The sequence below is a fragment of the Henckelia pumila genome, chromosome 4, assembly GCF_033568475.1.
Source record: "Henckelia pumila isolate YLH828 chromosome 4, ASM3356847v2, whole genome shotgun sequence".
NCBI lineage: Eukaryota > Viridiplantae > Streptophyta > Magnoliopsida > Lamiales > Gesneriaceae > Henckelia > Henckelia pumila.
Genome location: NC_133123.1, coordinates 33,711,526 through 33,727,742, shown reverse-complemented (window position 1 = coordinate 33,727,742; position 16,217 = coordinate 33,711,526). Strand labels below are relative to the sequence as shown.

General features: G+C 33.9%; 2 protein-coding genes across 4 annotated transcripts; both read left to right on the top strand.

Moving 5' to 3' along the window:
* The first annotated feature begins 4,124 nt into the window (after positions 1-4,124).
* Positions 4,125-6,450, top strand: LOC140865950 (uncharacterized). Of its 3 annotated transcripts, none has more exons than XM_073270793.1 (4): positions 4,125-4,229; positions 4,296-4,435; positions 4,932-5,004; positions 6,261-6,450. In XM_073270793.1, exons 2-4 carry the CDS (start codon positions 4,351-4,353, stop codon positions 6,310-6,312), a joined length of 210 nt encoding a protein of 69 aa, XP_073126894.1. In that variant the 5' UTR covers positions 4,125-4,229; positions 4,296-4,350; the 3' UTR covers positions 6,313-6,450. The 3 variants fall into 3 exon arrangements, with proteins under 3 accessions (XP_073126894.1, XP_073126893.1, XP_073126895.1); XM_073270792.1 differs by having other exon boundaries at positions 4,144-4,229; positions 4,320-4,435; XM_073270794.1 differs by having other exon boundaries at positions 4,146-4,229; positions 4,299-4,435.
* A 6,016-nt stretch (positions 6,451-12,466) lies between these two features.
* LOC140862360 (zinc finger protein GAI-ASSOCIATED FACTOR 1-like) lies at positions 12,467-15,718 on the top strand. Its single transcript, XM_073265382.1, has 4 exons — positions 12,467-13,254; positions 13,370-13,766; positions 13,859-14,112; positions 14,592-15,718. The coding sequence occupies exons 1-4, from the start codon at positions 13,155-13,157 to the stop codon at positions 15,380-15,382; spliced, it is 1,542 nt and encodes a 513-aa protein (XP_073121483.1). The 5' UTR covers positions 12,467-13,154; the 3' UTR covers positions 15,383-15,718.
* The last annotated feature ends 499 nt before the right edge of the window (positions 15,719-16,217 follow it).

Below are 16,217 nucleotides of genomic sequence, written 5' to 3'. Positions count from 1 at the left end.
TATGTTGGAAAACGTGTTCAGATCAATTAAGAATTGATACCCGGTGCAGCGAAAGTTTAAAAATTTTATTTTTCTATATGAAACGATTTCATATCATGGGTATCAAAACTTTACGATTAAATTATGCAAGTAAAATAATAATAATCACAATTAATAATATTTTACCTATTCAAGCAACGGCTTGATTATGGACACCAACAGAATTTAATCTGCTCTTCTTGTATATCCCGGGAACCGATGGCTTCACGATCAATCTCCGGAATAAGGTCCACGGACAGAAAACAGAAACCCTCTGATTGATTGCACTAGAAATCAATCAGATGTTTATCGAAGAGAATAAACAGATTTGATCTATTAATTCGGAATGTAATTTTTCACAAAAAATCACAGACCGAATTTTCTCTAAAGGGACAAAGGAATTTTCAAAAATTCCCCTTTAAAATATATGTGTGATTTCGAAAATTGCAAGAATGAATTGTGTCAATTTTCGAACACTACACATGTATTTATAGATAATTTCTAGACTAGATTAAGTTATAATTGTATTAGGACTCTAACTCCTTAGGGCCCACAATCCATAACTTAAGCCCAACAAGCCAAGCACGTTGTTATAGAAATTAATATAAAATTCATCATGACTCCGATTGATAAACCGATTTTACAATGTGCACAGAAATCATTCCTGCACCTTTTAAAGTCAAGATAATTTTTCTGAATCCGAATTTAGTGATTTCCAAAAATGTCCATCCCTATGTCATTTTAGGAAATTTCACTCCCTTTTAGTTAAGAAGTCCAACTTCTCTTTCATTAAATTTAACTCTTTAAATTTAACTATCTCAACGGGGTTTAGTAATCCATTACTTGTGTGACCCTCAATGGTTCAGGGATACAGCTAGCCGTGGGATCACAACTCCTTGTGACTCGGAACAACAATTTCCGACTTGCCCAACGAATCATGGTAAGAGCGTCTAGCAACATCGCCCCATGATTCCCTAGGTATCACTGAAAGTGCCTGCAAGAACCAGTAGATTTTGGTTAGCGTACAGTACGGTCCCTTCATCCATATATCCCGATCGAATCAACAACCATTGGTGCATCGAGAGTCATTCGAGATTCGATAACTATACATTACATCTTGGAGATCAAATAGTGACATCGCATGTGTTACTAGGAAAACCGAGTAACCTAAAACACATCATGTACTCTGGCCAGAGATTCGTCACACTAATATCTCCTCAGATCGCATAGGATATCCACACTCGCAAGTATGTAGTGAATCCTTGACAACAAAGCATCGACTCCTATATGTGTCGTAACTGTACCCAATCCCGACACCTGATGACCCCAATAGAGTCGGTAAACGAGTCAAAGTACAATACTAGCATATAGAGTCTCAATGATGTTTCAAGTAGTAAGAACTAATGGTGTACAACCAAAAACCGCGGACTTTATCCACTCGATAAGTGATAACCACTTGGAAAGTCCGAATAGGGTAGTTCGATCATTCATCATATGAATATCCATTTGCATGCTTTGAACATCTCCATGTCCATTACCAATGAAACGTGGTACTTGGCATCACAAATGCTAGTCTCAATCTCGAGCGATCCTTATCCTTATTAGCGGACGGCTCAATTGACTAGGAACTGTTTAGAATATACAGTGACTATAAGATGTATTTCATAATAGTGATCTCTCTTTATTCACTATAACATCTTACTTACACTATAGTATATTCAAGGTCTTTATCAAAACATCAATAGTATATCACAATATAACAATATGAAGAAAAACAAAGAAAATGTCATTAATGAATGTAAATTATATTAAACAAAGATTGTTTATACATAGAGTCACAAAAACCCTTAGCCACAAGTTGGCTAACCGGACACCCACTCTTTCATTATATTTATAAGCTTACATGAATTATTGATAATGTGTTATTCTAAACTATTAACGTGGATGTAAAATAATCATGACCGTAAATAATACAAACATTGGAACTGCAAATGTTACATTGTTCGAAAATGTTGCAAATATTTTTATTAGTTGCAATGTCGAAGATTATATTGATTACATCACTAAGACATGTAATAGGTTTTGTTTTCAAAAAATATATATTATTGCCATAAAAATCATTTATTAACTGCGTGTTAATATCTTCTCATCTCAATTAATTTATTTAACAATGTTTTTTGACAACAAAAGATGTTACCACGTGCATCGCACGTGAATTTTACTAGTTTTATTAAATATGTACAACTGGAAAATGATATTATTCGTGACTTTACAAATGAAGATTTACAAGTAGAGCAAGAATGCGGAAATGAAGACAGTGATAAAAATCAAAACAAATTGGAAGAAATTGGCAAGTCAGATGGTGGTGCCGTCTTGAAATAGAATAATCGTCGAATTTCTATAACAAATAAAATGTGGAATGCATCGAGTTTAAGTTGTTAAAATTTTATTATTATAAATATTTGCAAATCAAACATGCGACGATAGTCATGAAGAATGAGATCTCGGGAATACATAAGTGCCTCGCAATCCCAGCGTCCACGCTGCTCTTGTCGCCTATTCTAGTCATCTCTATACAAGAATAACCCAACTTAACCCAAATGTACTAAACTATGTCCTAAAGAATCCTATTGCATACTTTGATACCATAAATGTAGTGACCTGAACTCGGTATCACTACTAATAAGAAACTTAAGCATGCAATTAAAATATAGTCAGAAATAGGGTGTCCAGAAAAAACAGAAAACAACTTGACGTGAGAATTAAAGCTTAGTACGCTAGTACGGGTAAACATACAAATATAATGCTTGCAAAGTAATGAATGAGTATCAATATATGGGGTAAAAAAAATCACAATCTGCTCAAACTGGCGCCTACGATATGATCAGTACCTGGGTACATCCACTCACTTCTAACTGGACGTAGATCAAAATGTGACTTAGATCACTAGAGTCCGCTCGAACCGTCGGTCACTATGACTCTCAGTGTCAAAACGTCCTAACAAGGGCTGAACTCCCTACAACTCTAGCTTATCTCGAAGGAGATACATGTTCAATATGCTATTCACATGCAACATAATATTTCAAAACAGTAACATACATCATGTCATATAAATGCAACACATAAACATGCAAATCCGCTAGCTATGTCAGTCAGTACCTATGTACCTTAATAAAAGTCCTAGATGTCTATGCATCTACAGTCCATCACTACAATGCAAAATAACCATGCATTATAATCTTCCTCTAAAAGTTTTAACTAAGCTATTGCATACTCGGGTCTCTGTAAGGAATTAGAGCTATACCTTCTTCCGTCGTCAGCCCGCTGATGTCGATAGCCCAGAATTTGGGCACAACTCTGCCTCGACTCCCGGACGCCTCGCCAATACCCGTCCCTTGCCAAAGATGTTTGGAAACCCTCAAGACTACTTAGAACACGAGAAAGAAGAAGTGATTTTGGTGCAAAGTTCTGAAGTTCGAACCCCTTATTTATAGGCGGAGTTCGGATCGTGTGATCTCGAGTTCGGACGGTCCGATCCTGCATGAGATCCACGTCACCTGAATGCGATGTTCAGATGGTCCGATTTGCACTTCGGATCGTCCGGTCTCTTCCGATCGATACACTTGTCCAATATTTTGATACTTGTCTTTGTGACACTTCGGATGGTCCGCTCCTACTCTTCGCCCTTCGGATCGTGTGAACTGGCTCAGTGACGTCATCCTCCTGACTTGATTGGACATCTCTCAATCTTGAGTTCGGACCGTCCGATGTCCTGATCAGATCCGTCCCATGTCCTGATTGGATCGTCCGATTTCACCCTAGCTTTCGAACTCTACTAGTTCGGATGGTTCGATCCTAAGGTTCGGATCATCCGATTCATCCTATCCTGTTGACCCTTTTAAGACTATTCAAACGTTATGAATCCGATTTTTAACTCCAATAATCCAATTAAGATTTCTTTAAGCATGTTTTAATTATTTTTAATCAATTAATTTTGTAAAATAAGACTGTGTTATTATATATTTACACTCTATCTAATATTTTAATTTTTTAAATGAGCGATAATATAATTTTTTTGTTCATAAATCTAGGCTATCCAATGAATTAAAACAAGATCCGACTATTATACCATTTTTCCTCCAAAAGGCGGCTAAAGTAGCTCTCCTCATTCGAACCCCAGTTTTGGTGGGCTTCCCATTGTAGATCCGCAGGTGAATTTATGCAAAATCGAGGTTGTGATTGTCAATTCCTATCTCAATTTGTTTCATTATTCTCAGTAGTTTCTGAATTTCTCGAGGAAGAGGGGAAAACCAAAAAACAAGGAAAGAAGCGATGAATTGGGTTCAGCGCAAAATCTACCTTTACAATGTCACTTTCGGACTCTATATGCTGGATTGGTGGGAGCGTTTACTCTTCAGTATCCTTCGTTCACTCTCATTGTCTTCTTTTTTTTTTTTTCCAATTCCATATGGCAGGTATTTAAGTTTTTTTTTTTTAAAAAAATTATATTTTTTTAATGCCTAGGTGTTCTCAAAATTCAACATTTCAATCCGGAATCGTAGCACATGTATCCTGGAAACTCGCCACTTTGTCCTAGTTCTTGGATCTATACTTGTAGTTGGATATGATGAGCATGTTATCATGTGTTTAGAATGATTTATTTGTCGCCTGATAGGAGTATGATTTATGAATTATTTTCCATTTGAATTCTGGAGATTTAAAGAAGACGACTTGGAATCTTTGATGATGGATAAATTAATGTGTGAAAATCTGATTTTTTTTTTTGAAAGATGCCCAAGGGAAGAGATTATCAGTGCTTGTTGCACTGAGTCCACTCCCAAGTACTCTGCTGCAGTACAGATTTTACAATTCTAAACATGAGTTCTTGTAGTTGGGAACCTTAATGTTAGCAGATGCAGTGGTGCTTGTGTTATTGTGGTTTGTTTGCCTAAACGGGGTTCATCATATATCAGAGATTTACAGAAGGTATGGCATTTTAGCTTATGCAAATAGTTAAGATCAGCTGTATGGTTAGAAGTTGCTTGAAGTAGACAAATAGAATGATACGGCTACATTAATACACAGACTGACTGGTTTTATTACTGAATAAACATCAAACTTTTTCCATCTCCATTTTTGTGGATCAGTTGACACTTGAATGATTGGTTGACATCTTTTTGTATTTGTGTATCTGTTGTCTGTGTTTTTATCTGCTCTAATAGAACGAAGAACAAAGTTTCCATGAGTTATTGCTGGATATCATTTGTAAAGATAGGCGAACCCTGAAGAATCCTGGGGGACTGGATGGGTTTAGATTGACAAATCAATGGAGGATGAAACAAGTGGTTCTGAAAAAACTGATTTCAATTTTTTGCTGTGTTGGGTTTTAGAATAGTTACTACATGGAATTCAGTTATTCTCATAATCTTGAACGAAATTATTAATTGTTCCAAATTGCATCATATTCCTATTTTATTTGTTATATGCTATGCTGGTAAGAATCTATGGCAGAGTTAGGAACCTCTACAAGTTTCTGGGGTGATGAATACTGCCTCATGGTCGATAGGGGAATTACTATAGCACATTACATCAAACTCTTTACGTGAGATGGTGCATTTTATCTATAACTTATGATCATACCTTGCCAATCATCTCTGTATTCCGATAAGATGCTAGCTGTTTAATATATCCTATGTTTTGACTAAAGAAAATTGTCGTGCATAATTCCATTTAATTCACTCACATCTCATCTGTTTCTCTAATGACTAATCAGTCATTGATATTGGGCTTTGAAACTTTTACTTTTCAGTATAGTGATTATCAATAATTTGAATCACAAATGATTGGTTATATGCATGACACCGCCGTTCAGATGCTCACTTTTATTTCATTTTTCATCCTTTTCCTTTTGCTCATTCTGCTTATTTTATGGTTTATCCTCAAATCTCCATCATATCATTCCATTCCTTTTGCTTGTCAATTTCTCCTCATTAAAAAGTTCCTTGTACGTTGGGTTGTCAACAATGTGGAGCACAGAATCTTATCTTATAAATAAAGGTCAGACGTAGATATTTTGATGAAAACAATAATTAAGTTGTGGTATACAAATATATGGATTTAACAAAAAATTGAAAAGGTAAAGTTTTATACTTCAAATAAATTAGGGTACAAATTTATTTTGTCATTAGGCTTCTTATTGGATTTACCCTTCTAATGGTGTCTCTGGAAACTTTTTCACGCAGCTATCACGATACAGTACCAGTTTCAGGAGCCTCAAATCTGATCATAATTTGAAAATGAAGCGTGGGATTGATTCCATCTTTTACTTTTCTTTCTTTGATATGTAATTTAACTGAAGTTCTTGACATTATATGCTGCAATAAATTTTTTTTTTCCTGTGCGATAAATTAAAGATTTCTTGATATTTGTTCTTTGTTCCAGACTGGAATTGCATCTTCCCACTAAGTCTGCCATGAATATGATGCATTTCGTTAGTCAGATCTATATTATAACACCCAAACTGAAACAATATGAACTGAGAACAAAAAACAAAAAAACAAAAGGACTCGTGATTTTGATTGTATTTTATTATTGATCTCGAATGACCTGTTTTTCTTGTGATTCTTGCTCCTCTCTTCTTCAACCCCGAAACTTTAATTTCTTTTTCTTTTCTTTTCTTGTCTTTTCTTTTGGGTGCAAAATTAGCCTCCAAAGTGTTGAATCTTAGCCTCCAAATTAGCTTTTTAACATCAAAGATTTCTATTTTGAATGCCCGGGGATGAATCATGCAAGGGCCATAAGCATTGTATACCAAAAAGCCTTGGAGGCCAGAATTATGCCTAATCCATTAGGCACATAATCTGTGATCCCAATAAGAACTTTCAGAATGCTCGGACCTATAGTTATGATCTTGAATAATTCATTGATGTCTAAGATATTACACGTCCGTTGGGATAAACATCTCGACGTTGCATGCACATGGTTCTTGGACTCCCGTGCACAGCACTCTGCAACATCCACAATTGTATATATCATATGATCTCTCCTTGCATGCTCTATATGTTTCCGGTGCTGCAGTGAAAGGTCCAGGGCATCCATCCAGTAGCGATTTTCGGGTTTTGGAAGTTGAGTTTGAGGTTCGAATGCTCGTTTTTTGTTCTGCCCGTTTGTTATCATCAACCATGCAAATATGTTCTGAATGCATTATAATCCACTTTAGTTAAGTTCTAGACTTTTATTTATACAGGTGACAGATATAATTATCTATATATGAGCAGCAAGAATATGATTTGACATATCATATATTGAAAAGGAAAGATAGTAGAGCATGGATATATACGAATACCAAATCATACAAAAATTGACTATTACAAGTGAAACAATTGCTTTCCAAGTCATTGCAAACGTAATATATAGATTGTTGATAAATAAGCATCTCTCTCGCTTTTCATGAATGCGTTATGAACTAACTTATTATTAATTAGTATATTATAATTCATGGCTTGAAAGATCAATTAGCACGTGTGACGGCTTGTTCATGCACACAAGTTTTGATATAAAGTTGAATACCGCTTAATGAGATGTTACAATTCGAGTATTACTTATTGCATAACTAATGATTATAAGTGATCTAATTATGTATAAAATCCACATTTAACCTAAAACAAATCTTTTTAGGAGAAGGATGGTTATTGATTCGTCATAAGAGATTAAAGGTAATTTTATCATAGAAGGTTGAACTCGTGTTAAAAGGTTCAAACTTTAAAATTTGAAGCTTTCTATTCTCATCAATGGCGTAAACTGTAAAGCTCGACGTGATTTGGAATATAATAATTTACATTAAAACAAAAATCTCCCCCCTTATTGTAATAATAAAAAAAATCCATTAAATGTGGCATCCTCAATAATTTACATGTAAATTCATTAATCGCTACACTAAGGTAATGTTTACAAACTCTAAATATAAGTGATTATAGATTTTTCCTTCACAAATTTGTTGAGAAAAATTTCATAATCACTTATTTTTAGAGGTTGCAAAGACTACCTAAATTGTTAATGTTAACAGATTTTAGCATGACAGGGCCGATACTCATATGTTTAAAGTTAAATTATCAATTAGAAATAGACATATAAAGCTTATGTTGATTTCGATTTCCGAAAAATAATTTCTCATTTGTCATATTACAACATCACTCTCTCTCTAATCTCACTTTCGGGTTCAATTCAAAAGCTCACTTTTCACATCTTTCATCATACTCATTATTTTTAATTTAAAAATTTACCATTTCCTGAAAATACTATATTATCATTTTTATATTATAGCACAATAATATACATATTTTATTTAAAAAAATAACCTCTGAATTGGAACAAAAAAAATACCCAAATGAGTGAACTTATCGATACTCCCAGGTGAGAAAGATTTTGTTCAGTGCAATAATTTTCTATACCAGTCAATATGTTATGTTTGGCTGTCATAATATTAAAAAAATTAAAATTGTAACATTATCACTAGTTATAATTTTGAATAAACGAATAAGCGAGTGATATTATAAGTATTGTGCTTCGGCTTTAAAATAAAAATTTCTTCCCCAAAAACATCTATAATCTGCTTGCTATTATCACACAAAACTATTAAACTACACCTACTTTGCTATTTATCTATGCTACATATTATTTAATGTATGTCCATTATAGCTTCATTAGCTTTTTATTGAACTAGATGGAGTTAGACTATCAAGTATTTTTTTCCTCTCACTATTCAACTTAGCTAATGTTTGAGAGAATTTTTAGGAAACACTTCGCAGTTTTTCTTAACAAAATTTTGAATTTTTGTGAAAATTTGTTAAAAAAAAACTGAAAAGTGTTTCCTAAAAGCTCTCTCAAATACTACCATAATATATATTATGCATTCTTGATATTCATCAAACATAGTGTCAAAAATTTCAAGTTTTTGATCTTTTTGATTGGTCTACCTGCGGATACACGTAAAATAAATTTTTATTTATTTTTTAATTCTGAAACATGTGATTTAATAATGGATAACACCAATATTTAAGAAGCTAGGTAGCATATTAATCAGCATATATTCGACACATAATTGGAGTGTGAGCATTGAGAAATGGTTCATCTACGTGTTAAAATTTTTAAAAATATATATATATATATATAAAAATCCAACAATATATGGAGCACAGCACAGAACTTTTTGAATCCGCCAAGTCTAAAAAGGTTCCATTATTTAAGATGAGAAGTCAATTTTGAATTATGACATTGCAGGACAACATGGAAACAACCACAGATGAAGACAAACAGTAAATTGTGGGGTATGATCTTGGAGTTGGTCATGTTCTTTTTTCTTCAGGTCCATGTTGTTTGTGCACATCTCTCGATTTAATCTTCGCATGAGCCAATGAGCCTCTGACTCATGTGAAATGGGGTCCCCTTCGGGATCAACCTTTTTTAAACAATAAATTTTGAATTTTTTTTTTCAAATTATACATATATACACGCCGTAAATTTCGTATATTAATATTTCTTAAACTAGTAATATCTGAATATTCTTAATTCTTCCCGGTAGAATTAGCTGAGTTGTTTGGTTTAACCTTTAAAAGATTAAAGTTATACAACTATCACTAACTATAATTTTATTAAATATAGCGAGAGTTTGATTGTACAATTAGTATCAAAGTTAAGAATTAAAATCATGATGTATTTGATTATCATCGATAAAAAAAGTGTAATTATTGAAAGAGATTATTGAGAAACAATAATTATCCTTACTAATAGAGCATTCGAAATATGATGTTTAATTGAGTTGTTGTACGATTTAAAAAATAAGTGGTGAGATATCTTTCAAAAAAATAACTTTTAGTAAAACAAAATATCTATTACATAATACTTTTGGGCTAAAATGATGAGTTCGTAGTTTTGATAAATAATGCCAGAAATTTTTTTTTTTGGAGAAACTCTTATAAAGTTATATGATCATTTTTCTATTATATAAATAATTTAGGAAATCACAAATATATAGTCATAATTTTTAGTTATGCTAGTACGGGATTGTTGTATCTTGTGTTTTTGTTTCCTTAAAATTTATATATATAATCACATATCATCCATCTTTCTTGCATTTATATAATTTTTAAAGTTGAGTCGTGTGCTCTTTTCCATATTACAAACTCAAAAAATTGATATATTGAGATTTTAAATTGATTCAGTTTATGGCCGTATATCTTATTCCTTTAGCTATACACGATAAGTCTATATAAAGATTGGGATCTAATCCGATTTTATGACATCGATTGAAATTTATAAAATTGACCAATCAATTTAAAAAACACATATAAAAATTAAAATTTATTTTTATAAATTTATAATTTAATTATAAATATCATATATAATTATTTTTCAAAAGTCAAGAATCCGCATGCCTCACTATTTTTCTTAAAAATTCACACGTCATCCGAACAATAAGATACCGTTTGAAAATGCACATTCCATTGCATGATAATCAATATGTCTCTATTATTTGGAACGAGGTTTCTTTGTTTCTAGATGTCTTTTTGATGTATGATTCTATTTATGAGAGATGAATGAATTTATATATTTTTTTAAAAAATAAAATCATTTTCATATAATATATTATGATAAAAATTTGTTTCAATTTTACCCCAGTATCATATTTGATACGTATATTTTAACACATGGAGTTATTTCTACACGTATATTTTTTATTTAATTATCCATATTTTAGATATAGAAAATTATAAATTATAACTAAACCAATCAAATATTTCATAACTAAAAATATATTATACACAAGTAACACATAATTGTATATATTCATACATTATATCAAAATATACTCATTGCTAGTGTTTATAAACTTATTAGAGCCATATTCCGGAATTTTGTGAAATAAAATTTGCATTTATTTAAAATATATTTTTGTTTTTAAGCTTAAAATGTATAACACCCTTTCCTATTCTTGGTGGGTACGTTGTGACGCTAAATTACATGGTGCCATGTGTATACAAAGACACAGGACACAATATTTAACTCGAGTTTAGGATCGGAAAGTTGATTAAATCCAATAGTAAATTAAAGATTAAGTAGTCTAACAACTGATTAGACAAATAAATATTTTTTAATTAACGATGTCTTAAAAAGATGAATAAAATAATCATAGTAGTTTGACTTTTGGATGCCTCACATAAAAACACATGCTTGACAGCTCGCCTGCCCAAATCTCCTTTTTTCCCCAATACTGTTCATTTGTTGAAATTCAAAATTTTTAAATAAAATATCTTTATATTATTTATTTAATTAATTTAATATTTATCTACAATACGTCTATGTACAAAGCACTTCCTTTATTAGGCTTTGGTCATGTCGCCACCTTGCGAGATTTTTTGAAACATAATATTTTTTTCATTGAGTGAACATTGCAAAAACGATATCTCCACCTTTTCAATTATATATATTGTGTGTATATTATATATGTATATGTTTTCCTCTCGTGTTTTCTTGTTTATTTCAAATATTAGTGATATTGCTTATATTATTCCTAATATATCCCAAATTTGAGCTTGTAAGCTAATTAACTAACTATCCAACAAAATAAAAATAACAAACCATTTTTATAAACACTAGTTAATTAAATATTAAATCGAAAAGTTGTTTGTATAATACATATTTCAAATGCATTTCTTAATCTGTGTGAACAAATAAAACATACATTCATAATTGAAGCGAGTATAGTATATTGTTAAAGTACATATGATTTTAATTTAAAATTTTTTTTTCTTAAAATGGCAATGATACATTAAAAACTGATATATTTTAGATGTATGTTACACAAAATTTTTCACTATCATTTTGTACTTTTTGATAGCTAGTTTTATTTCATATTTCTTCTGCTCGTGAGGCGGAAGAATAAAATATTTTATATTTATAACACGGGGATAATAATAATAAAAATTCAAATGCATGAATATCATCTTCGGTCCCTAACATTGCTTGGTCGTCAATAATAAATGTATTTAAGAGTTATGAAAAAATGCAGAATGCCCAATTTCCACGAAACATTGGGTCATGAGATTAAGAACAATATAGTTTTGAGAAAAAAATATCTAAAATTCGTGATTTTAGATGCTTTTTCTTGTACAACACGAATAAAATAGACCCGAAACAATTTTGACTCGGGATAATAGGGACGAAAAAACCCCGAGACAAGGGAGTGATGTTCAAATTATAAATGAATACAGTTGGAACTTTTTAAAGAGTGACTATATATATAATAAATATTAAATGGAATTAAGAAGATTTAGAACTGAAAATGGTACTTATGACTTCAAATTAAAATAGAAATAATTAGGTTTTGAGTTCAAAGTATATTAAATATAATTCTTTCTTTCAATAATGGAAAGTTACAAGTCAAGTGTGAAGACCCAAAAGGCCAAACACTGAAGAGGGGAGAATTTCCCACACACAGACACACAGTCATTTACGCACAATACACACTCATCCCCCTCGAATTCTCTCTCTAGCTTTTCCAAGCCACCGATTCATTATCGATTATTTCACGTATTCTGAAAACCCACCTCAAGAATTGGGTTTCAGATTTGGGTTCTCGGATTTGCTCAATTATATGCACCGATTGTTCGCTGATTGGAGCCGGCTTAGCTAGATTTCAGCCCATTTATGCTTGAGTTTCTGTGATTTCATCAGTCAATACGCAGAAAGTTTCTTGAATTTTCCATCTTTCCCGCAGCCCGTTTTGTTAAAGCTTTGGGATTTTGGTTCTTTTCCACTTTTTCTCTCTCGTGGGCTTTCAGGAGATAGGTTTTCCGCTCGTTTTTGGTGGTTTGGTTGAGCATTTCTTGTTTTGATGATTTAGGGACTTGGTGAGGAACTGGTGTTTGGCTATTAAATATGGTGGACTGACCAGTAAATATGTATGGGTTTATGAAGTCGCAAGCTTTGATGAAGTAATGGGGAATTCGTCGGAGCTTGATTTTTCTACTGTTCAAATCAGTTCTTGAATTTTCTCTTTGTAATAATCGCAGAAGAGTGAAATCTTACAGTTCAATCATTTCATGCGTGCTGAGTAAAACAATCCTTATCTTTACACCATGAATGATTCCACGGTGTCCGTTGACTCCTCTTCAGGAAACCGAACTGCCACCCCTCCAAAACCGGCTGCTAAGAAGCGGAACCTACCTGGAATGCCAGGTAAAATAAAGTAAAAATTGTGAATATTTTGTTCTTTGTAATAATTTCTGATCAATTACTTGGAAATATTCTATTTTTTTAATAGCGTGTGGTGTTTTTAATGTTTTATTCCTAGATCCTGATGCGGAGGTGATTGCTTTATCCCCAAAAACATTGTTGGCAACGAACAGATTCGTTTGTGAAATTTGCAGCAAAGGTTTTCAGAGAGACCAGAATTTGCAGCTTCATCGGAGGGGCCATAATTTGCCATGGAAACTTAAGCAGAGGTCGGGTAAAGAAATCAAGAAAAGGGTTTACGTCTGCCCCGAACCGAGCTGCGTCCATCACGATCCCACACGGGCCTTGGGCGATTTGACGGGAATCAAGAAGCATTACTGCAGAAAACATGGGGAGAAGAAGTGGAAATGCGACAAGTGCTCCAAGAAATATGCGGTTCAATCGGATTGGAAGGCGCATTTGAAGATTTGTGGGACAAGGGAGTATAAATGTGATTGTGGAACTTTGTTTTCAAGGTTCGACTGTTAACCCTTTTGGTGTTACTTGACTAGATTGATTCATGCTTCTTTTGGGGTTTTGATTTGTGGTTTGAATGATTGGTATGCAGGAGGGATAGTTTTATTACACACAGGGCCTTTTGTGATGCATTAGCAGAGGAAAGTACGAAAGTGCAGGCGGTGGCTGCGACTCCAAGTGCTGATGAAGATCCAAAAGTTGATGTTCTTGAACCAACAGCACCTCAGCAGCCTTCGCCGCCGCCACCAACACCACCACTACCACCACCGGCAGCACCACTGGCCCCAGCACAAACACGCGTTTCCACTGATGTAACGTCTTCTGTTTTACCTGTTCAAACACCAGGTACGTTTGACTGGAAACTTGGATTTTGGCAGTTTCAAGATTTTGGGGGTTTGTCCTATGTGTGGGGGTTCAACCAGAATTTTTTTTGTTGTTTATATGTCTGTGATCTTGGAGTCTAGTTGTTTTTTGTCTGTTACTGGTATTTGTTGGTATCTACATATTATGTTGGACGAAGTCTAGTCTAGCATTTGAAAGCTCAAGAACTATGTGCTTAAAGAACAGCAAGTTTCTTTCAAAAAAAAAAAAAAGAACAGCAAGTTGATAGAGAAACAAATAATGATTCATCTGAATTTAAAATTGAGATTCATCTGAATTATCTTTTTGTTAAAGCTGGAGACATCAAGATGCAAAAGTTAAAAGGGATAGCCCATATGGATTTAAAATGGAGACCCCTTTTTCGTATATATTATTGTTAAATAAAAGCCTATCTTTCCTTTGCATCTTTGTCTTTACAGTTCACATCTTCTTGATTTTTACAGATTTGCTAGAAAGCACTAGCCCAAATCCCACTTTCACTCCGATTTTCGAGGACACGGCCCCTCTGGTCAACTTGACAACAAATTGCAGCAGTGGTGGCAGCAGCAGCTGCTCTAGTAGCAATGGAAGTTCAAGCAGTAAAGTCTTTGCCAGCCTGTTTGCTTCATCGACGGCAACGGCAAGTTTGCAATCTCAAACAACCGGATTTACTGATTTATTCCGAGCAATTTCTCATCCGGATCACGTTCAAGGCATCACGCAACCATCATCTTCCGAACCCGTATCACTCTGTCTCGCAATGAATCAAGGTTCATCCATTTTTGGAACGGCAGGGCAAGAACGGAGGCAGTATGCCCCTGCTCCTCAGCCAGCTATGTCTGCCACGGCATTGCTTCAGAAGGCTGCTCAGATGGGTGCCTCTGCATCAAATGCCTCATTACTAAGAGGCCTCGGGATAGTGTCTTCCTCCACGTCCCATACCGGTTCACAAGAATGGAGCGGGCAGCGAATCGAGCCTGACGGGGCATCATTAACTGCTGGCCTTGGCCTTGGACTGGCTTGTGATGGTGGGTCAGGCCTGAAGGAACTCATGTTGGGTGCTCCATCGGTTTTCGGTCCTAAGCATCCTACGCTCGACCTTCTCGGGCTAGGAGTGGCCGCTAGTGGAGGCTCGAGCGGCGGACTATCGGCCCTAATGACATCCATCAACGGTGGACTCGATGTCACCGGCTCAGCTCCTCCGTTTTACGGCGGAGAATATGGCCGCGAAGACATCGGAAGAAGAAGCTCATGATTGGCTCTCTATGGCACAAAGGTGAGATACACTTCTAGGTAAGTCTAATGCAATATTGATGTGGATTGATTGCATATTTAAATATGTATTGTTCACGTTATATATGATTCAAAAATTACAATTTTGAAGTCTTATTTTTTTATATGTATAAAAAATATGCTTATCTTGTCTCACCTACATTTAGTAGACCATACAATAATGCACACTTATAAGCGAAGACAGGGGAGCAGTTGAGGCTCTTTAATGTTTGTCTGTTGCCTTGTAATGGAGATGGAGACCAGGCCTCCATCTGTAATATATTTCAGTATTTAAAACTTCAGATATGTTTTCGAATCATTCATTGTTCATGATATTTACTATTTTGGGACACACTGTTTTTTGCAAAATGGATCCTAATCTATTGTGGATAAATGACTCTAATTGTGGCAATAATAATAATAAAAGAAATTAGAGTTGTGGATTTGTTTGCGAAAATTTGAACCTATATATATTGTAAGGGATATCATGGTACATAAAAATTATCAGAATCAGATGTTGTCACTAGGTGTTAACAACACCCTACACAACATGCAGCGGAAATATTAAAACGTGAATAGTAACAGCAAATCAACAGTAAAACTACTCAAGAGTAAATATGCACAAACACTAAAGTAATAAAAGGTTGTACATACAAACAGATTCAGATGTTGTCACTAGGGGCTGACAACATCTTCAATAACACCTTGATTAAGGTGCATTAGAATTTTTGAAAGCATGAATAAAATAGATAAGCAACCAAACAAATCAGACTCAAATATTTAAGCAAGAGTATAAAATACTCTTGCAGCGCCTCAGG